Consider the following 24317-nt stretch of genomic DNA (forward strand, 5'->3'; position numbering starts at 1 on the left):
GGACCAAGTGGAAGATGAAGTAATGCTTCACAAATAATCCTTGGGCTTCATCAAAAATATGTTGACCTTAAGAAAAAGAATTGCAAGAAATAAAATTCAAAAATCGAATCAAACGAGAAACATGTTACTTCCCTTAAACAAGAATGGTTACACACTTAGCACTCATCCAGAAAAAACCTTTAAAATAAATTCATCTTTTGTTGCAATTATAAAATAAACAATATAATGTTTTAATTTAAATAATTTGTTCATTTATGTTGTTGAGGACAAACTCTAGGAAAGATCTGCCTTTAAATAAATGTTTGTTTTAACCTGAAATGAAGATGTTGAGAAGAAGAGACGTGAAACAGCCAACTTCATATGGAGGTTCACAAGACACAGCTTTTATTTTGGTAGTCCACTTCCGGTTTTTGCAAATGAATTTACATATTAGCTAGCTCTGACTCTAAGATAATATCTAGCTTCCAACTTAATATTTAACTTGTTTATTAAATATTCATTTTGGAGCTAAATATTAATTAGGGTTACTTTAACACTAGTTAACACTAATTGGTGTTAAATATTTAGTTTGTAGGCTAAGTATCTAGCTCTAAGTATTTATATGGCCAGTTAAATATCTAGCTTATAGCTTCATAAATGAATGGAAAAAGATGATAAAAATATAACTTTGAAAAATAAACACCCCTTTTTTTCTGCTAACGGCTACAAACCTCAAAATATTGCTGTTAATTTTTGGCTGTGTAACTTTACAAACAGCACCACAATACTTTTATTACTGTTATTGAGTAAAATAGGCTGAAATAAATCTACTTTTACTTAAGTAACATTTGGCCATCTGGTTAGCTTTGTCTGAGTTTGAAAAGTCAAACATTTAGAAAGAAATGCACAAATGCTGAGATTAGTTCCAGAAATATTCAAGAAAAATTGTGCAAAAGTTGAAAATTTCATTTTTTTTTCTAGCAAACATTCAAATTTTGGAGATAAGAAATATCCTGTCTTTCTAGAAAATTTCTGAGATGAATTTCAAAAATTTTCAAATTTCCCAGTTTTGAAATTCTGAAATTATTTTTTTCTATAAAAGTTCTCAGATTAACCTAAAATCTTCTGAGTTTTTTTTTTGTTTGGCAGAAAGTTACTCCTTTTCTGGTAGCATTAGCTAATACACCATCATACACATAACTTTAAAATTAACTTACATTTTGCATTATTTAACGGCCTTACTGTTAAACCTACATTATTTAATCCAAACTGTTTTTGCTTTTACAGATGTCATATAGCAGATAATGTTTTTTTTCCATTTTTAACTCATCCCCCGGAAGCCTCCAGTCACCTCGTGTGGCCCTCATCAGCGGTGCAGAGAGCGGGGATTTAACGGCCGGTCTCACGGAGACAGCTGCTTCCACAGGGATCCCACTACATGGACCACCAGCCGCAGGCTTAACGTCCAGCTTTCTCCGTTGCTGCTGGGAAGCAATTAGGTTTTAGCTGGCAGTCTTTTAAAAGCTGCGGCTAAGAAATAATCCACCAGCAGCAGCAGCGATTCGGGTCACTTCCGCCCAATCAGATGAACGTGACTCTGGCGTTACCTGACATGGCGGTCCTGTTGTCGCAGGTGACAATCTTGACACATAACTGGCGGTGAAATAAAATCCCCAGAGTTGTGAAACCTGCTGTATCATTTTTGGCTCCACATAAGCAGAACATTGCCACCAGGCTGCTGTAGATAGCGAAAGGCAGAGATATCACAAAGGACACAAACATGGAGTGTCATGGCTGACCTTTCCTTTCTCTGCCACTGTCTGAACCCATTAGCTTTGCTCGGTAGCAGACACACCAGCGCTTCCTCTTCCGCTCTCTAAACCCGCCATAACTTTTTCTCTCTGCGGTACCATTTTTTAATCTTACACAGTAAATATAAATGTTTCGCTTGTCAATTAAACAGTTGCAAACTAGTTATTTAGCTTCAAACTAGCTAGCAAGCCAAAAATCTAGTTTGATTTTAAATATTTATTCCAGGGCTAAATATCTACCTAGCTATGGGCTACATATTTAGCTAACATGAAAATTCACTTGCCAATAACCAAAAGTGGAGTACCAAAATAAAAGCTCTTTTCCAAATTTCTATATAACTTCTGCCTTCACATTGCTCATTATATTTCAGCTTAAATTAAAAGATGAGACATTTTAAAGATTCAGACATTTACCAAAAATCAGCAGTGATGCGTCACCAATGAAGGATTCGTCGTTGGCCCAGCTTTTATGTTAATAGTCCACTTCCACTTGTCAGCACGTATATTAGCTCAATATTTAGCTCTGAGCTAGCTAAAGTGGAGACAAATATATTAACGTCACCCATATTTAGCTGTGAGATAGCTAAATATTTAGATTGTAAGTTAGCTCTGCCTATCTGAGTTAAATATTTAGTTTGGAGCTAAATATCTTTCTTACTAAATATTTATGGAGCTAAATATATTTAGCAAAAATATTTAGCTGGCTAAAGAAATACTTAGTTTGCTAATTAAATGTTTACATTGAAATTGTGACATTTATAAATGAATGAATAACAGTCAAAATATGACTGAAAAATTTATCCTATTTTTTATTTTTCTTTCTTTTGACAGGCTAAATAGCCTAAATTACTGTATTGCTGTTATTTTTTGACTGTGTCTTTACGAACGGTTCCCTGTGGCTCCTTCTCTCTGGTACATTAGCTGACAGGCAGCAGGAAGAGGGAAGGGCTGACGATGACGGCTCCCAACCCCGGCGCCATATTCTGTTCGTCCTTGAACCTCTTTGCTGTAAGAGGACAGCAGATAACTCCTATCTACAGATGTGTTAATTGGTCTTCGGCGCCATTACACCAGTCTGGAGGCTCGGTGGCGGAACAGACGAGGAGCTAACGCCTTGGGAAATCACATGTGATCCAAGCTGACCTTCATCTAATGGGACGGGAACTTCACAAGGCTCGGCTGAGACTTTGCAGGGGGAAAAAAAGAAAGTCAGCATTTGCAAACATGCCTCAGAAATGCCCAGAAGCAATAGGATGTGGTGCATAAATTTATTTCTACATATATTAACATTTTGTTTCTACCTCTTTTAAGGACACAGCCTGTACATTTTTATACAAATAGATTCTAAAACTGATTTGAGGGCAGAAAAAATGTCCAACACTGGATCAGGGTACAGAGGATAAAGGGAAGGATAGCCTGACCAGATCTGAAATTAAATTATTTTTATGATTTCCTGCAATAACAGTCCATCAGAAACAATAGTTCACATGTCAACTAATGACAGTCATTTGTTACAAAATGGTATTGATGAAAGCAAAACTAAAACACTGCCTATTGTGTTCAACAGATCAGATATATTAGTATTACAAAATACCTTTAGGTTTGAATGCTGTTTATTGTTGCACTAAAGTAAGACACTCCATATAAAATAATATTTTGTACAAAGTTTGAGATTTTGTAATGGCAGCAAATGAAATAAATGATGTTTTCTTTTTGTAGTCCCAGTTGACAAGCAAACACTGTAAGATCCCAGGGAAACGGGGAGGACCCCGCGCGCCCAAAGGTAACATCCAACATGGCTGCCACACCATAAAACGCAGTGAGACTCCATGTTAGCTCCTCTGAGTCTGAATTTTACACTCCATAGTTTTGGTGAAAATGTTTCTTAAAATTTGAAAGCATAAAATGGAGACAAATACATTATCGCTTTGTAATGCTAACTGTAGTTAGCGCCACCACCATTAGCAAATCCCAAATATTTTTCTGACTTGAGAGCTTTGGTGCGCTCCATTTGTAGATGGAAAACGGAAATATTTCTTAATACAATTACATTTTTCTTGTAGTTTTACAACTTTCATCAGGTAACATTGCGTCATATTCCCATAATATTATGGCTTTATTCTTGTGATTAAAAGGAAAAATCTCTTAAATCGGGCCTAAACTTCTATAGTACAGTATAACTTGTATCAATCTGTGTGAAAATAAAAAGTAGATTAACTGAAATCCAAACCAGGACAGTATGAAGACGCTACACCGTTATAGATCACCCATCTAGATGTTTTGATCAAGGATGGTAGATTTTGCTACATAGACTATGAACTGGAAAAGCCTTCGCTGTTGTAGAAAAAGAGTTCAGCTACATTGAACTACCTGATTATATGGTGCAAATATCAACCTATGTACAACTTAGAGTCATAACTTTCTCTAGCAGTAATTACTAATAAAAAGACGTTGTGCTTTTGAAACTTTAGACACACCGAAGAAGATTTCCCCTTTTTCATCCAGAGTGCGACGTCTCTGTGTTTTTCGCAGAACGAGTCGCTGAGAGTCATTGAAAAGTGCCAGCTGCGTCCTCCAGCCTCCACACGAGTTTCCATCAGTGATTAAACAGGAAGTTTTCCACTGAAGAGTCCTGAGTTGATTCTGAGCGCCGAGTCCGTCTCTCGAGTCTAGACACCGTCATAAAGACACGTCTCATCCAAGGTGCTACATTGAGGGTTTTATCTGTTTTAGTAATTCTTTCCCTTGGATAAATCTGGTTTTATGCACTCAACAGGAAGTCTCAGAAATGGCAGTAAAATGCAGTTACCTTCTATTTAATTAGTTCTTTCTGACTTGTTTACCCAAATTACTCACATTAAATCTCCAATATTTTGTCACGTCAGAACCACAAACTTCAGTGTAGATTTTATGTGAACGATTGGGTGGTGGCAGCATCATGCTTCGGAGATGCTTTTCTTCCTCAACACAAAAACAAAATCTCTAAAAGTGCAAACCTGGTAGGTTTCTTTGAGGTAGGGCTGGGCGATTAATCAGCTAATCAAAAAAAATGTTTTCAAGTTTTAATTGTTGGAAAATTGGGAATTTTTTCCACCATTTGTGTTTCCATAGATCAGAATGATGTCAGCACACCCAGGCAGCCAAATATGTTTTACAACCTTTATTTATTTATCTGGACTTTGAATTCAGGTTTTAGGGTGAGATTATGATTTTCTTTTCCAATTACAGCAATGAAGTCATAGTATTAAGAAAATGCATAAATAATTTCATGAAGAATGTTGAGCGTCTTGTGAAAGTTATACTTTGGTATCGGTTTTAAAAATAAGGAAATATTTCATCTTTCAACAAATTAGCTTCAAATTATCATCAGCAGCTGAACTTTGAAACAATTCTGCAAACAAATGTTTATGTTAAAGAGAAAAACTGACTGAGCTGCTCAGTCAGATTAATTATCTGATTACTTTTTGTCATTTTAAAAATGTTCTGGTAAAATTGCATCTTTATTCTGCTAATATTATTAAACTAAAATTCTCAGTTTAATAATTCATTGTACAGAAGGGATGTTTGAAATAATAAACATAATAGGTCAAATGTTTTTTTTCAGCCACTTGTCATTTGCAGAAATGAAGGAAATATAAAATAGATTAAAATGAGATTTTATTTCTTAATCCAAACTGCCCAGCCTTACTTTGAGTTCACATAAAATCTCAAAGTTTGCAGCTATAAAGTGACTAAATCTGACTTTACTGTTAGATTTTACTGCAGATAAGCAAGCAGTGAAGTTCTGGAACATGGAGTGAAGCTAACTTTAGCGTAATTAGCACCACCACAAAGCTTTTGGGCCGGAAATGTCCGACTGGCAGACCGAGGAGCGCCGCCGCCTGCATGGCTTTTCTGCTCAGGAATCAGTCTTTGGTCACAAATCAACCCCAAATGGAATTGAGTTTCATTGACAGGCTGTCCCAGAGTTCGCCGCTGATTGATGGCGTCCATTTCCCCCAGCGTGGGTTTGGATCCTGAGCTTCTCCTTTAACGTTTCAGTACCTCTGAAGCCATAAAAGGGGGCCCATTACGCAAAGTTCACATTTTACACGTTTTTATTCTTCCATTTGGGTTTCTACTGCTTTTGAAAAAAACAGAACAAGAGCTTTAAAAAAATCAAATAACCGTTTTTCTGGCAATAAGTTCAGGTTTTTTAGTGTTTCAAAAACCTCAATTGTTAAGTCACATTGAAGAGCACTACACCGTTACCTAGCAACCCCAGTCGAGCCCCGTTACCTAGCAACAGATGCTGAGTTCCAGCATGTCTGCTTAGTTGGTTTTACTGCTGTAAAAGTATTTAGTAGCTGACTTAATATCCAGAAACCACTTGCTGTACTCTTGTTGGTTGTGCAGGAGGCTCCTCTTCTGCTTTTCAAAGATGCACTGTTGTATAATTGCGGATCTGTTTGCAGCCATTTTCACGTGAGTGTTGACAAAACAGGATTAGGGAGCTCATTCTGACTAAAATTTCACTGTCCAAAAATGGTTTTGTGCAAAAAAATGTAATAAACATGTTTTGTATAGGCCATATATTTATCCTAACCTGTCAAAGGAAGCATAATAGGTCACCTTTAACGCCTCTTACGACGGTGTTTTAGGGCCATTTAGATAAGAAAAAAAGGAGTACATTTCCATCAAGAAACTCAGAAATTTTGAGTTTTATCTCAGAAAGTTTCTAGAAGAAACTGGGAAATTTCTGAGTTTGGAATTAGAAAATTTGTAAAACAACAAAAACATTAGATTAGTCTGAGATATCTTCATAAAAAAAAAACTTGGAAATTTCCAAGTTTCACAAGTCAAAAATTTTAAGAGTTTTGAAAGTTGAAAATTCAGGTCAGCTCCAATTTTTTCTTGACAATTTCTGAGGTTAATTTCAAAATTTCACTATTTTTTTCTATCATATTTTCAAATTTTGAAACTCACAAATTTCCAAGATTTTTCTACAAAATATATGACACCAATGCCAAACATTCTGAGAAAATGAAAGTTTTGAGGTCCAAAAGTGAAAAATTTGCTAGAAACACCCCCCTCCGCCCCCCCAAAAAAAATTTTTTTTAGATTGACCACAGAAATTTTCTAGGAGAAAGATCAAAATTTCTGAGTGTGAAAAGTTGAAAATTTGCGGCTTTCCAAACATTTTGGAAATGTTTTTTATTTTTGTTTTGCAAATTTTCAACTTTTGGAGCTCACAAAATTTCCAATTTTTTCTACAATATTTATGAAATTATTCTCAAAATTTCTGAGTTATTGCCAGAATTTTAGTCCTTTATCATTATTATTTCTTTTGATCTAAAATGGCCGCTTTACGCCGTCGGACCTACGAGCCGTCATTGCGCTCAAACGCAGATTTCGATGGCGGTCGCCATGACCATCTGGCTCTTGTTCTTGTCTCGGCCCGGGGACTGGTGCTGCCCGGCCTCGTCTCTGGGAGACAGCGGGTCGGACAGGACGCTGCGTTTGAGCGGCGCCGGGCGGAGGCAGGACGTTCCCGGCGGCGTGGACGGCTCCGGGTGTCTGACGGAGGAACGCGAAGACGACGCGGCGCAGCTGCCGGTGCACACTCCGGAGCTGGACCTCTCGCCCCGTTTGGCCCGGTAGGACGCCCGGCGCCGCAGCTCGCTCACCAGCTCGTACTTGATGAAGCAGAAGATGTCCTTGACGCCGCAGCGCTTCTCCGGCTCGGCGGCCAGCAGCCTCTGGAACATGCGCAGGGCGTCGTCGGTGAAGCGGCGCCACTGGGACGGGTAGGTCCCGGCGGGGCAGCCCGCTTTCTGCCAGCGCCGGAACTCCTCGTAGAAGGCGTCGGCCGGCATGGCGGCCTCCCAGGGGAAGTTCCCCGTCAGCATGCAGAAGACCAGCACGCCGAACGCCCACACGTCCATGCTAGTGGTGACCAGGAAGCCCTCGGCGCGGTTGGCCCGGCAGACCTCCGGCGCCGTGTAGGGGATGGTGCCGCTCACCCGCTTCACCCGGCAGCCGACGCGCCGCGTCATGCCGAAATCGGCCAGCTTGATGCGGCGGCACTCGCGGTCGAACAGAAGCACGTTTTCGGGTTTGACGTCCCGATGCACCAGGTTTTTACTGTGCATGAAGTCCAGAGCCAAACCGAGCTGCTGCATGCAGCGCTTCACCATCTCCTCCGGCAGGCCGACCTGCAGGACAGACAGGAAATAAACGTTTCTGACGGTTTCCTCACACACGCTACAGATCACCAAGATATTTTAATATCGGAGAGAAATAACCTCACCAAAAAAACAAAAAACAACAAAAAAACTGTTTTCAAATGAAAAGCTGACCAAGACCTCCTGGCTCAGTTATTCTGTCACCAGAAGACAAACCAGCTTTATTTTGGTAGTTCACTTATCGGCAAGTGAATTTGAATATTAGCTAAATATTTAGCTTTAGGCTAAATGTTTAGTTTGAGGCTAAATATTTAGTGAATAGCTAAATATATAGATTAAACCTTAATAATTAGCTTCCTTGCTAATTATTTTGTTTGGAACTAAAATTTAGTTGTAGGCTAACTATGTAGCTTGCTAGCTAAATATTTACCTAAAAACTAAATATATTAGGTTGCAACATTAAATATTTAGTTTGGATCTAAATATCTAACTTAAAACTAAATATTCTGCTATTGTAACAAAACATTCACAACAACAATGAGGCTAAATAATTAGATTGGTAGTTAAATATTTCCACGTCGGACCAGGTTAATTTGGTTCTTTTCTTCCTTTAATGAGTGAAATTCTCATTTGAACATTTTCTATTTTCCTGGGTTATTTTTTGTCTCATATTGACGATTGCTGAGGATTCTGTTCTTAGCGCTCTATTCTGCAGGGAGGTGACAGAGGGAGGAGAAACTAAATGAAGACGAGGTTTGGAAAAGAACATCGACATGCTGATAAAAGGAATACTAAAATCTAAAATTTCTTTGTAAATTTCCCTGCAATCAGTTTTAGCGCCTCTTTAAAGCGCCCTTGAAGTCCCTGCACTTCAGCTGGAGTGAGACTCAAACCGTGAAATCTGGTGCAGAAGGAAATCCATCCCCAGGAGAGCTTATTAAAACTTCAAACATCATGACCGACTGCAGCGCTTCGTTTCGGCCGGGGTGTCCAAACTTTTCTCACGTTGCTCAAAACTGTCGACTCAAAAGTAATTGTGGCTCAAAGAAACTTAACCAAAAAACAAAAACATCAAGCTAATGAGGGTTGAGTTTTGTAGTTATTTTTTCTTAATGGATATTTATTATTGATCCAATTTATTGTAGGGTCAATTGTAGATAGAAAAAAGGGATAGTAAATTTCTGCCAAAAAACTGAAATCTTTTAGAATTCTGAAATTTTCAAGAAAAAACCTGAAATTTTCATTGTTTCAAAAGTCAAATATTTGAGAGAAAAAAAAACTCAGAAATTTTTAGATTAAACTCAGAAATTTGAAAGAAAAACATTGACATTTCTGAAATCCAAAAGCCAAAAAATCAGAGAGAAAATCCTGGAAATTTCAGTTTAAAAAAACAAAAACAAAATCTGACATTTCAGGAAGATTCTAGGAAAAACTTGGAAAACTCAAACATTTTTAGATTGAACTAAGAAATTTGAATGAAAAATTGTCAAACATCTGAAACTCTTTGAATTTCCAGCGAGTTTTTTGCTGAAAATGTACTCCTTTATTTTCTCGACAACGGCCCACATACGCCGCTGTGGATGTTGGAGGTTTGCTGAATTAGTAGAAAGGTTTCTACTTTTCAGTTTCTTTTGGGCTCAATTGAATAAAATTGTTTTCAGTAATAAGAACAGGATTGGAATCACATTCTTTCAAAATGCTCGCTATATTTAGCCAAGCTTAATAAAAAATAAAAGATGATTTGGGTGCAGAAAATTGGGCTTTTCAGTAAAAGTCTCTGTTTAAACTTGGTTTTACTTTTTGTTAAAGCTCTATTGTAAAAAGACGAATGCTTTCTCAGAAAATTATTTTGGTAATTTAAAATTAAAACTCCATCTGCATCTGGGTCAAATTTATATCATTCTTTTTAATTGTACTTGGGGGCGGGGAGGCCGCACAAAATCAGTACAATGGTCACGAATGGCCCCCGGGCCTCGCTTTGGACACCTCTGAGCCAGGTGAGGCAGGTGGCGACTGGTGGAGAGCGTTGTGCTGGCGCTACCTGCGGCGGTATGATGTCGAAAAGGTCGCCGGCGGGGGCGTACTCCTGCCCGAACACGTAGCTGTCCTCCGTCTCGAACAGAACGTCGAGGACCTTGATGATGAACGGGCTGCAGCTCAGAGAACCCGTCAGGCTGAACTCCCGTAGGAAACTCTTCAGCTTCGTCTTGTTCTTCATCACAAACTTCAGCGCCATTTTGGTGCCTGAAAAACCAGGAGAAATCGTTTCAGATTGGCCTGCTGGATCCCTGCAGAGGAAACGTTAAATGTTGAATGAGAAATGTTGTGAATGAGCAGCTCCTTACATGAGTTTGTTTTATGTGTCTCTTTAAGAAGCTCCTGCTCTTTCTGAAGCTCCGCCTCCAGGAAGTCACCCTTTAATGTTTTTACCAGCGTTGCTCTGAGCAGCAGCAGCTGGTTGCTAATTGCTGCCGGCTAATTTGGAGGAGCTGAGTGGGGGAGGGCGGAGCTAGGTCCACCCAGGCGTTTTGCACAGCTGAATGGTTCCCATGGAGATTAAAGGATTTCTCAACATGAATGAAAGAATCAATTTTCAGGTATTATTTGACTCCTCCATTATTTGTGTTCATAATTGCAGCAGATGTACTTTAGGTCAGTCGATTTTTATTTATCTTAATTTTACTCATCTGTGTCGTCACATTTGTACGACAGCGTACAATGTAGATAGAAAAAATGGAGGAAAACAAATTCTACCAAAAAAAACTCAAAAATATTTACATTAATCTCAGAAATTTTAAATGTTTAAGTCGAAAATTTGCAACTTTTCAAACTCTGAAATTCCAATTTTTTTCTAGAACTTTCCTGAGATCAATGTTTTAAAAAATTCCGAATTCTTTTGGTCGAAATTTACTCCTTATTTTCTATCCACAACTGCCCTAATACGGCGTCATACATTTGACTGACACGCCGATGCATTTCATGTTTACTCACTTTCTGTGTTCATGCCACTAATTTAACCACTTAACTGTCACGAAGAAACACAATCTTCTGAGATTATAGTCAGATTATTATTATTTTTTATTTGTGGCACTGATCGTCTCCCGTAGAGCAGGTCGTAGGGACTCACCCTGCGTGCGGTGAGCCACCAGGTCCACCTTGCCGTACGTCCCCTTTCCCAGCTCCCGGATGTGTTCGTACTGCTTGGCTACGTCCGCGGCGGACAGCGAGGTGATGGCCAGCGCCTGCATGTCCTCCACCGGCACCGCTCCGCAGTAGCTCGGTTTGGACGTGGGCGACCCCCCGCCGCTGCCCGCTCGCCCCGGCCCGGAGGGGGAGAGAGACAGGCTCGCCTTGACGCTCTGCGGCACGCTGGCGGGAAAGGAAAACACGGTTAGAATCGACGTGTCTCCAACATGGCGGCTCTCGGCTTTCATGCTATCGATTCGGGGCGAGCACCGCCATGAGGAGAACTTTCAGTAAATGCATCAGACTTCCTGCTGCGTCCAGACGACTCTGCTAAGCTCTCAGATACTGCAGGCCTCAGACAGCACTTACTGGCAAGCAGCTACGGAAAAATCAATACGCAGAAAGACGAGCAAATGGCAATAAATCCGGAGCTGACAGCTTCATGCACGCTTACAGGAGCAACAACTACATCTGCATTTACAGTGAGGCCTGTAGAAACAGGAGATACTGAAGCTGGAGGTTATAGGTCAGAAAAAATGGCGCTCAAACGATTAATCAGATTAATCGTGATTAATTGATTCTTGGAACTGAACTCTATCAGGACTGTTTATGTTGCTGTTATAGGAAAAAAGGGAAGTTAAACAGCACTCATTTTCGTTATTTTTATTTAGGACTGAAACGATTAGTCCAGTTAATCGTGATTAATCCATTTAATTGTGCATATTACAGAAATAATCTTGACTAACTGAACTCTACCAATACGGCTTATGTTTCTGTTCTCATAGAAAAAAAGGTTAAAAATTTGACAGCAATTATTTTTAGTTAAAACTGAAATAATTAATTAGGTTAATCGTGATTAATCGATTACTGAAATATTCTTCACTGGCTGAATTCTTCCAGGATCGTTTATGTTGCTGTTCTCATGGAACAAGATGGATCAACAACAGTCATTTTCATTATTTTTATCTAGGACTGAAACAATTCATCAATATAATTGTGATTAATCGATTACAGAAATAATCTTGATTTGCTGAACCCAGGACTGTTTTGTTGCTGTTCTAATAGAAAAAAGTTGAAAAGTTCACAATATTTTTAAATTTCTATTTAGAAACTATTAATCAGTTTATTTGTGATTAATCGGTTGTTGAAATAATTGTCACATTTAGTCTCAATCGTTAACTGGAGTATACATATATGCCTCAAAAGGCCATTTTCTGAAAAAATACAGAACAATAAATATGCCAGAACTGTACAAAACATATAAACATTTTGCATTTAAGATAAAAACACTTTTCTGTAAATACCTTTTTCCAAGAACCCCCTAAGTGTTAGTTTTGGCTTCACCCGGCTCAGATCTACTAAAACAATGTTGTTGTTGCATTTTAGGAAATGAAATGTTAATTTTCTTTTTAACAAGGAATTTAATTATTTGTACCTTTCAATGTATTTCTAATATTCTATGAAAAAGGCTGAAGTGGTTAAATGAAAAATCTGTAGAAGGTGCCATTTTTAAATTAGATTAATCGATTAATCATTAGAATAATTGATATATTAATCTGAAATAATCATCAGTTGCTGTTCTAGCAGAACTAAATCAGGAAGCTTCACTTGAAATGAGATTGTTTCTGTCTCAGTTACTGTTTGAACAACAGCGCAACTAAAACAAACGACACACATCCCACTAATGATCTTACCCACTGTCTCCGTCTCCTTAACTCAGCCTCCCTGCACACCCAATCAGATTTAATCATCCAATCATGCACAGCATGCACACACACAATACAAATAGGCTCCAAATCAGCACAAGCCATTCTGCTCATGGCCTTTTTCATCCGTCATTCAGAGCTAAAAGCTTCTCTTTTGTTCCTTTTTCTTTCCCTGCAGCCAATTTCACAGCAGCGCTGCTTTAAACCAGGTTCAAAGAAGAGCGCCGAAAATGTGTCTGCCACTCACTGGGCTCCTCTGGTGGAAAACCATGAATTAACGACGCGCTTTGGAGGTGAATGTAGACGGGAGAACATGGATCAGAAAGTTTGGTTCAGGTTTTTGGTAGGAGGAGATAAAGTCGAGTTGGACCGAATCTCCATGGTTTTGTTATGAAAGGAGGAATCTGGAAACAGGAAGGATTATGGTGTGGCATTAGTGCCAAAATTAAGACTATTGTGCACCCAGTGGCGACTTCTTCCTTGTTGCAGGAAGCTATATCCATTCTGAAGCTACTTGCTGATCTGGTTCATGATTAGTGATCATCCAATGTTGGTAACTCAGCGTTAAGAGGAATGTTAGCTTGCATTAGCTTTGAAGAGGCTGGCAGCTAGCATGCTGAGGGTCGTCCATTATCAAATGTAGGCTGGTCTTACTCTTGGATAGGCTAGTGTTAGCATTGAACAGCTTAGGGTTAGCATAGGCTTGGTTAGCTGCTGTCATGCATATCGTTTCTTTCAGTGTTTCTTGGAGCAGCGCCCAAGAGGGAAATGAATGCGATGCAACAGATGTTAAGATTTTTGTCCCAAATCAAACAGAGTCTACCGGACAATCAGGTGGAAAAGTTTTTAAGCAAGACAAAATTAAAATTAGGTGGAATTAGGCCCGTCACAATAAGAAATAAATCAATTAATCGCACAACTAATTAAAACAAGCTCAATAATTTCCATGTGAATGATTTACCGTTTTTTTATTTCTACCAAAAACTTGTTGATGTGACAGACCAAGGTGGAATTGCCCTTTAGCCATTTAATGAATTTTGGCACTATTACTGCGCCATAGAAGGATGCACTGCAAATCACAACCATGAAGGTGATGACATAAGATGGTGTGGATTTTTCATCCTTCGAGTCTTGGCAGCAGTCCAGACCGATCAGTGGTCCTGGTTGGTGATTAAACGTTAAAACCAGACAGACATGAGTTAGCATGCTAACGATTGAGCATGTTAACATGCTAGCATGTTTCCTGTTAGCGCCCACCTTGCGTGGATCAGAGAGCCGAGTGGAGCGCAGGGCCTGCTCTACTGTCCCTCCACTCAGCTCCAGCTCCTAATCACATTACCCCGCTCCGACAAAAACAATCCCGCCTCCTCCGTTTCCCTGGGAAAAACTGGATTAGGATTCCTGAAATGTGATGAGAAGGTTGGTCGTCTCAGAAACACAGCACAGAGCCTCGGAGGTGTGCCAGTGGAGCTGGGTTATCTGAGGGACGATTGTGTGGAGGCTTTTGGCAGAGAGCGGGTCGGTCCGGCGTATCGGAGGCGCCATCAAAGGCCCTTTGTGCTTTCACCTCTCACAGGAAGCAGCTGCAGGCTGCAGCACAACTGCAGCGTTTGTGGATAACTGCTGCTTCATCCGAAAGAAAAGGTAGCGATCACACGCTCCACATACAGAAGATCCAGTTTTAATACCTGGAGGTCTGAGTCCGACTCAGTCCGACCCGAATATCTACAAACGTTTTAAATCCGCCCACTGAACTCTGGACTGCTGCTCTCTTAGAACAAGGTGGGAAGCTCAACATTACTTTTATCTAGGGCTGAAACGATTAATCGTGATTAATCGATAATTGAGATAATCCTGACTGATCTCTTCCAGGACTGATGAAGTTGCTGTTCTCATGGAGAAAAGGTGGAAAGTTCAACAACTGTTATTTTCATTATTTCTATTTACGGCTGAAACGATTAATTGGATTAACTGTGATCATTAAAGTAATTGTCAACTAAATTAGTAATCAATTAATTGCCAACTGGAGCACACGGACTGAAAAACTTCCTTCTTCACAAAATGTAAGCAAAAATGGAGTGGCAGCAGATTTTAGAGGTTGTAGGATTTCTCTTTTGTGTTCAGCTAAAGACCACGATCCATTTCTCCTGCTAGCGCTAAGCTAGCACATTTGTTTTGGTTGTATTTACCCACAATGCCCTGCGCTGTAGTTCACTTCTTGCTTTTGGAGCGGTCTCCGGTCCACTTGGTCTTTACATATGATTTCAAACCAAACCAGAGTTCACTTCAACCAAACCGAGACCAAAGTTTGGACGACCAGAATTCAATGTTTCTGGTCCAATTAGCATTTAAACCTCCACAATCAAACCAGGACAACCAGAAAGGAGTTGGGTTAAAGCGACAGAACAGGGTTGGTGTTAATGCATCGTAATGTGAGGATGAAATCAGCAGCTACTGATCCATCCCTCTCTTGCCTGTTTCTACAAACACAAAAAGTAAATCGACTGCAGACCCTGGCCACGTCTTTACCCTCTGCTAATAGACTAGCTGTTTTGCTCCGGGCCAAACAGCCATTATTAATGAGGACCGATTTCTCAATTAGCTGTCAAAACGCCCAACATGCTTTGCCTCCAGGTCACAGAGAGAAACCCAAAGAGACCGAAGCCGTTTCTCCCACCGACTGCAAACGGAAACCAAACCTTTGGGCTTCTTCTGTTTCTGTCAGGTTGTTTTAACGTCACTCAGACATGAACCGGCTTCCAACAGAACCAGCCCGTTTCAGCCTGTTAGAGCTGAACTGTTTCCAACTAAAACCTCAGAGAACGTCACGTCCCCGAGAAAAAATAAATACAATTCAGTGTTTTCTCTCTGAATCAGAATTGCTTCAATTGTTTTTGCCCCATCAGGCAAATCTAGTGTTAAAACTCAATTTGGGGCCGAAAATCAGAGGAAGAAACAGTTAAATGAATATTTACATATACTGACAGAAAGTACACCAAGAAGTATTTGGTTATTTAGTTGGATTTTGACAGAATTAGAATTCTGAGATTAAAATGAAAATTCTGTGAAAAACATCAGAATTTTGAGGAAAAGAGTCGGAAAATTTGGAATTCTGAAAAAAAAAAATCTGATTTATTTTTGCTTTCTTAATCCTCTTCCTCATTAAGTTGACATCCTGTGCAGAAACCGGGTTTTCAGTGGGAAACTGATTGTTTCAGTTCTACATGGTGGTTCTGGCGAGCCCATTTATTTTTGTGCGACGCACTAAAGCAACCTGACAGAAACAGATGATGTCTAATGGTCTTTTTTTCTACCGTTTGTCAACCCCACTGAACGAGAAAACCTCCGTCTGCTGCGCCGCTCTCCGAGCGATCGGCCACAGACTCTCGCTTTGACAAATCACCTGCTCTGAGCTCGGCCCGGCTCCCATACGGACCCCTGCTGTTCGCGCTCCAGATTCACCTGGCCTCCTGCTGGTGAATCTGACCAATGAGCCAGGAAGGACGCCGGCCAAGGTGAAACGTCCCCAAACTTTGGAGGCGAAGCAGAAACGTCCGCAGTGACACTGGAAGGACAAACTGAGGCGAGTCGGGCTGGACGGGTTTGGTTCAGCGCTCAGCAGCAACGGCCTACAGAGAAAATCACACGTTTTCATAACATATCCAGTTTTAATCTTTTTTTTCTTGGTTTATTTTATAAAAAGATAAATAAGAATTGACTGAAATAAAACCCAATTTTAAAAAATATTTTCAATCTTCCCTTTTATGAGTTCTACGTATCAACATTTTTCCCTTAATGATAAGAACATATATTCATAATTAAAAATGCAAACAATTGACTTACAATTAATTGTCGATTCATGGTTTATTAGATTAAGATTAATTCCAATAGATGAACTAATAACGTCCATTTAGACCTTCTTGCAGTGATGCAGTTTGGACAGCATCCAGCAGAGGGGGCCGCTCCTTAAGAGGAGTCAGTTGATACAGAAACAAAGATGGCGGAGGGATGCCAGAACAGAAAAGAGAAATGATTCAGAGCCCGGTTAGAGCCATTGTAGATAGAAATTTAAAAAAAAAAAAGATAATTCCACCAAAAGAAACAGAAAAAAAATCAGAATTTTCTTTTTGTTTAAAAAATCAAAAATTTGTTAGACAAAAAAAACTATAAAACTTCACAATATGCTCAACATAAGCTTGATTTTTTTTAGTTTTTGTGTCAGAGTTCTCTTAAAATTACTTCTTCATTCTCCTAAAATAAACAGTTTGTTCTCGTATTATTTCGACTTTATTCTCCTAATACATCAAAATTTTTCTTGATGTATTATGACTTCATAAAACCTGTGGCCTAGTCCTAATATTCTGTCTGTCTGAATAAATATAAGCTGTAAAACAAGATGGCTGCCCTGACATCACTCTGAGCTATGGAAACCAGAGGAATGCCAGATTTTCCAAATATGTAACCTTCAAAAACCAATAAAACACCAACACAGAAGTCATCCAGTTCAATATAAAGTGTGCAAACAAATGATGCTCAGACTTGTCCCCCGTCTTAAACTGAGCTTGGTGGCCCACAGTTATCCATGCACATGTCCACAGCCTTGTTTAATTGGCCAGGTTGCCGTCCCCTCAGTTTGTAATGCAATTAGGAAATGGCATTCAACAGAAACCGGAAAGGTCAACCCGAGACATGGCAGAAAACCTTCTGAGATCCCGTCTCAGGAAGCCGAATCAGTCCCTGCAGAAACACCGGAGAAACGCCGGATCATTAAAACCAGCAGCAAAATTTGCATGAATGTGACCTTCGCAGTGGAGAGGTTTAAAAACGAACATTTAAAATGTAAAAGCGATAACTGCTTCAGGTTTGTGTTCCTGCAATCATAGGAAACATTTTAAACTGAATCCTCTGCTTACTGACATTTTGTCACATTAAAAAGACAAACTTTGAAATATTTCATTTGGATTTTATGTGTAGTTTATACTTCTGAAACAGGAAATGAAATTGGTGCTAGAAGGTTGTGGTGTAAATAGAATGGAAGTTAGCGCTTTAGCATTATCTTCTGCTAAATACGGTGTTGGTATTTAGCTTTAGCATTAGCGGAGCTCAAGTTTATTATTAGTGTTTTAGGGTTAGCGCAGCTAGTCTTTTAGTTAGCGCTACCCACCCCTGATATCTACATTTGTCGGTTTGGTGTCCCACAGGGCTCCGGTCTGGTTACATTGTTACTTTATCTGTTCCCTCTTGGTCCCATATTCTCATCTCTTAGGGATGTTTCCTGCTATGCTGATGACATTCAGTTGTACATTTCTTTTCATTCAGTTGAAATTGGACATTTTATGAATACAATTTGAATGTAATTAAAAGCTGGATGGTTGGAAGCTTTATCCAAATAAATGAAGAAAACATTTAAACAAATCCTTTGGACTTTTGGTTATTCTTTAAGAATATTTCCTACCGTTGCTACGCTGATGATATTCAGTTGAACTTTTTTTCATTCAGTTGATATTGGGCATTTTACTAATGTTTGAATTTAATTAAAGACTTTCTTTATTTAAATTTAGAAAAAAACTAAAGTACTTACTTTTACACCAGAGAAAATCACCATAACAGATGATTTTCTAAATCTTCTGTTAAAAACCTTCTGAAACTGGTAAATCCAAGGATTTTCACTGTCAAAGTTGCACTTTTCAGATTTTCATTGCTAAAGCATTTAGAAATGCCACATATTTTCATTTAACCTTACAGCAAAGAACTATTTTATATTAAAATACATTAAGTTTTGACCAAATATAGAAAACTTAAACCAAATAATCTCAAATAACAGGAAGAAACTTGGGGGGAATCAACCCAACGAGAAAGAAAACAGCTTTTATCCACAGCAACTTCTTAACTTCATGCTTTTTGGAAATGAGGTCATCTTTTACAATCTGATTAGGACTCATGATGAAAGTGCTTTCCATTGATTTGCATCCCACTGCATTTCCTCTGGCACTTTCTATCATCATCAGAGTTTAAAGATTAAAGCTCCCGCTGCAAAAACTTTCCCCTACGGCATCTGATTATGGATGCCAATCATAATAAGTGTCGTCGCCATCATCCTCAGCTAGCTGCAGGACACACTGTTCCCACCGACACCATTATATTCACACAAGCCAGTAACCTCCGCCTGTAGCAGGGAGTCTTCGTCCGAGGAAGATGAGAGGAAGAAATCCAGCGAGGCGCAAACAGAACATGGAGCGCGTCGCTTTGATGCTAAACGCACGGGGGAAATCTGATGCTAATATGAGCTCAGTAAAATGGGGGTGTCGCTAAATGATGCAACGGCGGCATAAGGTGATTAGTTCTGCTGGAAGTGGCCAATGTTGATTCGCTAAGCTGCTCCCTCCTTCACTTTGAAACTGGAACCAGTTACGGATCGGCTCTGAAACCGTCTCAGGAGTGGGCAATTCAATTATCGCCATGACGATAAATTAAATGGATGTAGCAATTACTGAATAGTGAATAAAAATCATTCTTAACGTTGGTGTTTCTTTAAATATTTTGTAATATTGTCTGTGCTAAGCTAATGCTAATGCTGTTTGGGATCCCCTGATGCAAATCTTTATTGGTTTGTTTATCATGAGCAATAATCACATCTGTGGAAATGTGATTTCTGAGACAGACAGTTACCTAAAAAAGGAGAAGTAAATATTTCTTATCACCACTTTTACAACAGTCCCACAACAATTCACTAAAAATATCATCTAAAATACAAAAACATGTTCAAGTCCTGTTTAGTTCATAGGATCATCAATCAGTTCAAACTGAGTAACTAACCGCCAGTCAACTCATTTATTGACATCTAAATTTGTCTTAAGGATTAAATCTTTATGTTTTTGTGTAAATTTTTATACTTTCATGGAAATTAGATAAATATCAGCGCTGTCCTCTGTGGGTTAAACGGTGGTACTGCAGCTGATCTTTCCTATTGGTTCCAATAATCCATGTTTACATCACTCAGTCCTGCATTAGGGTATAAAACAAACCTTCTCACCATTTTATTTCTGCATATTTCAGTTTTCAACACTGTTAGCACTGAGCTAACGTTCACAGTTACTGGCTGGGAACGTCACTCTTCCAAAGGTAATCAACGATTGCAGAAATTAATGCTCCAAATCCTGTAGTAAATACAGTAATAATGTCAAAATGTCATTATTTTTATTTACTGATCTTGTAACGCCACATAATCTGAAGACGTCTAACTAAATTGACAAAATGGTTGAGATTTGCTTTTAAAAACAGCTAAAATGAAGGAACTTTGTAGAAAATTGCATTTTTAAGTCAAGAAAAAGGGCAACGTTTGTTTTCATTCATTATAACTTATTTACATGTTTCCAGGGTTTGTTTATTTCCCTCTGCAAAGTGAATCTGCATTTAAAACAACCAGCGTAAAAAAAAAATCCACCCTTTTATTTTCAAGTAATAATCATAAACATTTTAATTATGCATGTTCATTTCTTTGAGTCATTTGGTTTGGAGGGAAACGGTTTGTTTATTCCAGCTGGAGTGGGTCAATTTCCTCTTTAATAGCATGAAAACTCATTTTTGCTGCTATTTGCAGAGTCTGCCTGAAACATTTACCCCAGCTGCATTTAGAGGAGACAATTTCAGAGAATATGTGAGGAGCATGTTTCCACCAGCAAAACCGCTCATCAGCTGTCGATTCTTACTGGGAAATCATCCTGAAATGTGAATTATTTATGGAGCAACCAGAGGCTGCTTTGAATATGAATTGTTTTGGGCTCTTCAACAAAAAGCAGAAGCAAATAAACACTTCGCTGGTCCCTCTGCCGTGTTTGTGACCCATTAGCAGCCTCCAGGTTTCGCTTTTTGCAGGAATTTTAAAGTCAGATGCTCATTAAGATGCATTAAAAATGAGATTCCACCTGTCTGGTCCATTTTCTGCATCAGCTAACAATAGACATGAGGATTACAGAGCAGAGGGGAAAACAAGTGAGCAGCTGTTCAGGAAAAACGATGCCACCAAAGTCAGATTTTTGCTTTTCAAGTCGTTAAATGTATCAAAATTATGTTTTTTCACCGTTTTATGTCTCTGAATATTGCAACAGATCTGTTTTGGCGTTAACGATTATTTTAGTAATTGATAACTTCATCAATTATGCTGACAATTGATTAATTGCTTAATCGGTTTAAAAAATGGCTCATTTTGCTGAATTTTATTTAATGGCTTGCAGCTTATTGTGTACATTATCCGAAGAAATTAAACAAATAATTAAATTCCTTTTTAAAATAAGAAAACAAGCATTTCAAAAGTTAGTGAAAAGATAAGCCCTTCAGTTAAATTCAACACTGTAGGCCTGAACTGGTTATTATGATTTGAATAATTAATTAATATTTGGGTAGCAAAATGTGTTTAATAGCAGATTTTCTTAATTTGAACTAGGTGAAGGTAAATATATGCAACTTAATGAGTTCTGGGTTGAACTTAGTTACAAACAAAGATGTTTTTTCATATTAAGTCCTAAATATTTACATTTTTTTTTACAGTTTTGGCTCAAGAGCTGCCCTTTTTGGAGTGTCTATGCCAAAGTTAACGATTATTTGACGACTAAATTTAGTTGAAGGTTACTTTAATAATTACAAAGAAGGTTTTTCATTTTAAATGCTAAATATTTGCAGTTTTTGTTCAGTTTTGGTTGAATTACTGCCCTTTATGTTGTAGTTAAGGATTAATTAATGGTTACTTTAATGGTTTCAAACAAAGAAGGTTTTTCACCTAAATGCTAGTTTTATACAGCTTTGCTTAATTACTGGGTCTGTAAAATAAAGTTAACGATTATTCGATTTTAGTAAATTAGCTGACTGTTATTTTAATAAAGATTCATCTGAATAATTATTTCAGCCTTAATTTCTTCAAGTTTAATATCTGGATTGTTTTGGAGCTTAGTCTTGCCTTGATTTTCCGTTGGATTAATTTTTCTCTTTTATAAACTGGAAGAAGAAAACCTGGACTATTTGCTGCACAAAACAGAGTAAATTCGGAATAAAAACAACCGTGAGTGGGTCAAAGGTCATTTGGTTTGGACTGGATTTTCCAGAACCACTTTTTCTGGACCCATTTGGAAGCTCCTCATCGCGTGTTGCTCACCTGCTGGCGACCTGCCTCTCTCCTCCATGGTCCTGCATCTGCTCGGAACCGACTAACCGAATCTTCGCTTTCAAATAGCAAAAATATTTCTCCAGAACAGAGAAGTTGAAGTCCCCGTTTTGTCCGTCAGTTTGACACTTTGCTCGGAGGAATCAGAGCCACATGTGGAGCGTGAGAAGCGGGATGTGGGAGCCGTTAACCGGCCAAGCAGCTGCGGGAGGCTGCGTGTTTATCTCCCGCTCCTCCGGTGGTCCACATGACCCACTTCCACTTCCACACGCAGGAGACGCGGAGAGGAGCCCATTCATTCACGCCGCCGCGGCTCGGATCTCTGAACAAACCTTCAGGTTGAGCCCGGGTCGTCTGTGGCCGTCGGTCCGCCCCGGTCCGTCCGTTCGTCCAGCGGGGCTCGAGAGGCGGGGAGGCGGGTTCAGATGTTCTGCATCTGCTGGACCTACCAGTCATTGTTCACCGGCTCCACCCTGTGGATCACTACAGGCGCTCACGTGTGCTGGGTCCTAGCGCCGGGACACGGACATCCATCCGACAAGACGTTCAACAATCAGCGGCGAACACAAGTGGTGGGTCAGAGGGGGACATGGACCCGGTAAAAAAGGTGCTCCCCCTACTGGCCCCCACAGGGAACTGCATTAATTAGGCATAGTCATCTTCTTCAATTAATACATAATATAAAACCCTACGAATAAATATATTTAGCGCGCGCACACACACACACACATATAAAAAAAAAAATATATATATATATATATATATATATATATATATATATATATATATATATATATATATATATATATATATATATATAAACACACACTTGTACATTTTTACTAAATAAATACACAGTAAAAGAAATACAACAATGTATAAGAACTAGATAGATAGATAGATAGATAGATAGATAGATAGATAGATAGATAGATAGATAGATAGATAGATAGATAGATAGATAGATAGATAGATAGATAGATAGATAGATAGATAGATAGATAGATAGATAGATAGATAGATAGATAGAGCAGTGAGGCATATAAAAGTTTCAGGGTAGTATAGTAACTCTGGAGAATTGGATTAGGCCACCCCTGACCCGGACCAGGCCAGCTACCAATCAGATGCAGGTGCTTTTCAGAGTGGAGCATCATGTGAGGCAGAAGTTTCCTACAGGTTATTCTACAAACAGGAGAGTCATAAATCATCCTGAAGGCAGAGCTCAGTGTGCTTTAACTGGCACAAAGTTTCACACACACACACACACACACACACACACACACACACACACACACACACACACACACACACACACACACACACACACACACACACACACCTGTAAGAGCTGCAGAGACTCCAGGTTTATTTTCTTCTCTTTTCCCAGACAGCAGCTTCTTGTCCCAGTTTTTACTTTTCTATGCCACCAGCTTCCTCCAGCTCTTGCATATAAAGGACGCCCTTGTTTCATCCTCAGATTTATCTCCCAGGTTCTCAGTCTGTGTCCCAGTTGCACCAGAAACTACTAAGACAAAAAAGATTTCCACTATAGACTTATATTATGCTTTTAATTACAGAGAAACAAAATATACAATCATGGATGAAATTGTTGGTACTAGGGATGTAAACAATTAATTGTGAATTAAATTGCCATCCACTGGATTAACTCATAGCGTTCGTTTAGACCTATTTTCACTGTTGTATTTTGGTCTCTGTCCTGAAGAGGGCGCCATTGGTCAGCTTTAAGTGAAACCATACAGACTTAAAGATGGCGGCCATGCAGGACAGGAAAGAGAAACAGTTCAAATTGAGTCCAGTGTTGAGATACAAGATCCATTTTATAGCGTAATCTTCTCCTTTTGTTCAGCAACATATTAGCGTCATTGTGTAATGAGAAAAAATGAGAAAATTTCCACCTAAAAATCTCTGAAATTTTAAGAGTTGAAATTTTTCTCCTTTTGCAACTCTGAAATTTCCAAAAAATTTTCTAGAATATTTCTGAGATTGGTCTAAAAATTCCAGTTTTTTCTTGCAAATTTTCATTTTTTTGAACTCAGAAATTAAAAAAATTCTTAAAGAAAATTTCTGAGAGTAATGTACATTTTTTGAGTTATTTCTTGCAAAATTTTTGACTTTTGAAAATCAGACATTTCAAAAATTTTCAAGGACATTTTTAAATTTGTTTCTATCTTTCATAGCCCTATTTCTCATAAAGTCACACAGTCGAAAACTAACAACAATAATAATAGATAAAATTGGAGGTAAAATTTTCAGTCATACTTTCACCATGTTGTTCATTTGTTTATAAGTGTCA

The 24317-nt window shown here is 38.8% G+C and overlaps 1 protein-coding gene across 2 annotated transcripts; it reads right to left on the reverse strand.

Moving 5' to 3' along the window:
- Window positions 1–7009: 7009 nt before the first annotated feature.
- On the reverse strand, window positions 7010–22684 carry sbk1 (SH3 domain binding kinase 1). Of its 2 annotated transcripts, XM_015007078.2 has the most exons (4): window positions 21995–22684; window positions 11082–11323; window positions 9996–10198; window positions 7010–7984 (listed from the first exon to the last, which is right to left on the reverse strand). In XM_015007078.2, exons 1-4 carry the CDS (start codon window positions 22030–22032, stop codon window positions 7169–7171), a joined length of 1299 nt encoding a protein of 432 aa, XP_014862564.2. In that variant the 5' UTR covers window positions 22033–22684; the 3' UTR covers window positions 7010–7168. The 2 variants fall into 2 exon arrangements, with proteins under 2 accessions (XP_014862564.2, XP_087872478.1); XM_088016352.1 differs by lacking the exon at window positions 21995–22684 and having other exon boundaries at window positions 11082–11581.
- Between the last annotated feature and the right edge of the window lie 1633 nt (window positions 22685–24317).

The sequence above is a fragment of the Poecilia mexicana genome, unplaced genomic scaffold, assembly GCF_051168715.1.
Source record: "Poecilia mexicana isolate PSO_F unplaced genomic scaffold, ASM5116871v1 scaffold_19, whole genome shotgun sequence".
Lineage (NCBI taxonomy): Eukaryota > Metazoa > Chordata > Actinopteri > Cyprinodontiformes > Poeciliidae > Poecilia > Poecilia mexicana.

Coding starts and splice junctions, on each gene's coding strand:
- sbk1 (XM_088016352.1), bottom strand. CDS start 11,388: ATGAAAGCCGAGAGCCGCCATGTTGGAGACACGTCGATTCTAACCGTG. Junction 10,199..11,081: donor GGTGGCTCACCGCACGCAGG/GTGAGTCCCTAC, acceptor CTGGTTTTTCAG/GCACCAAAATGGCGCTGAAG. Junction 7,985..9,995: donor TCGACATCATACCGCCGCAG/GTAGCGCCAGCA, acceptor TCTGTCCTGCAG/GTCGGCCTGCCGGAGGAGAT.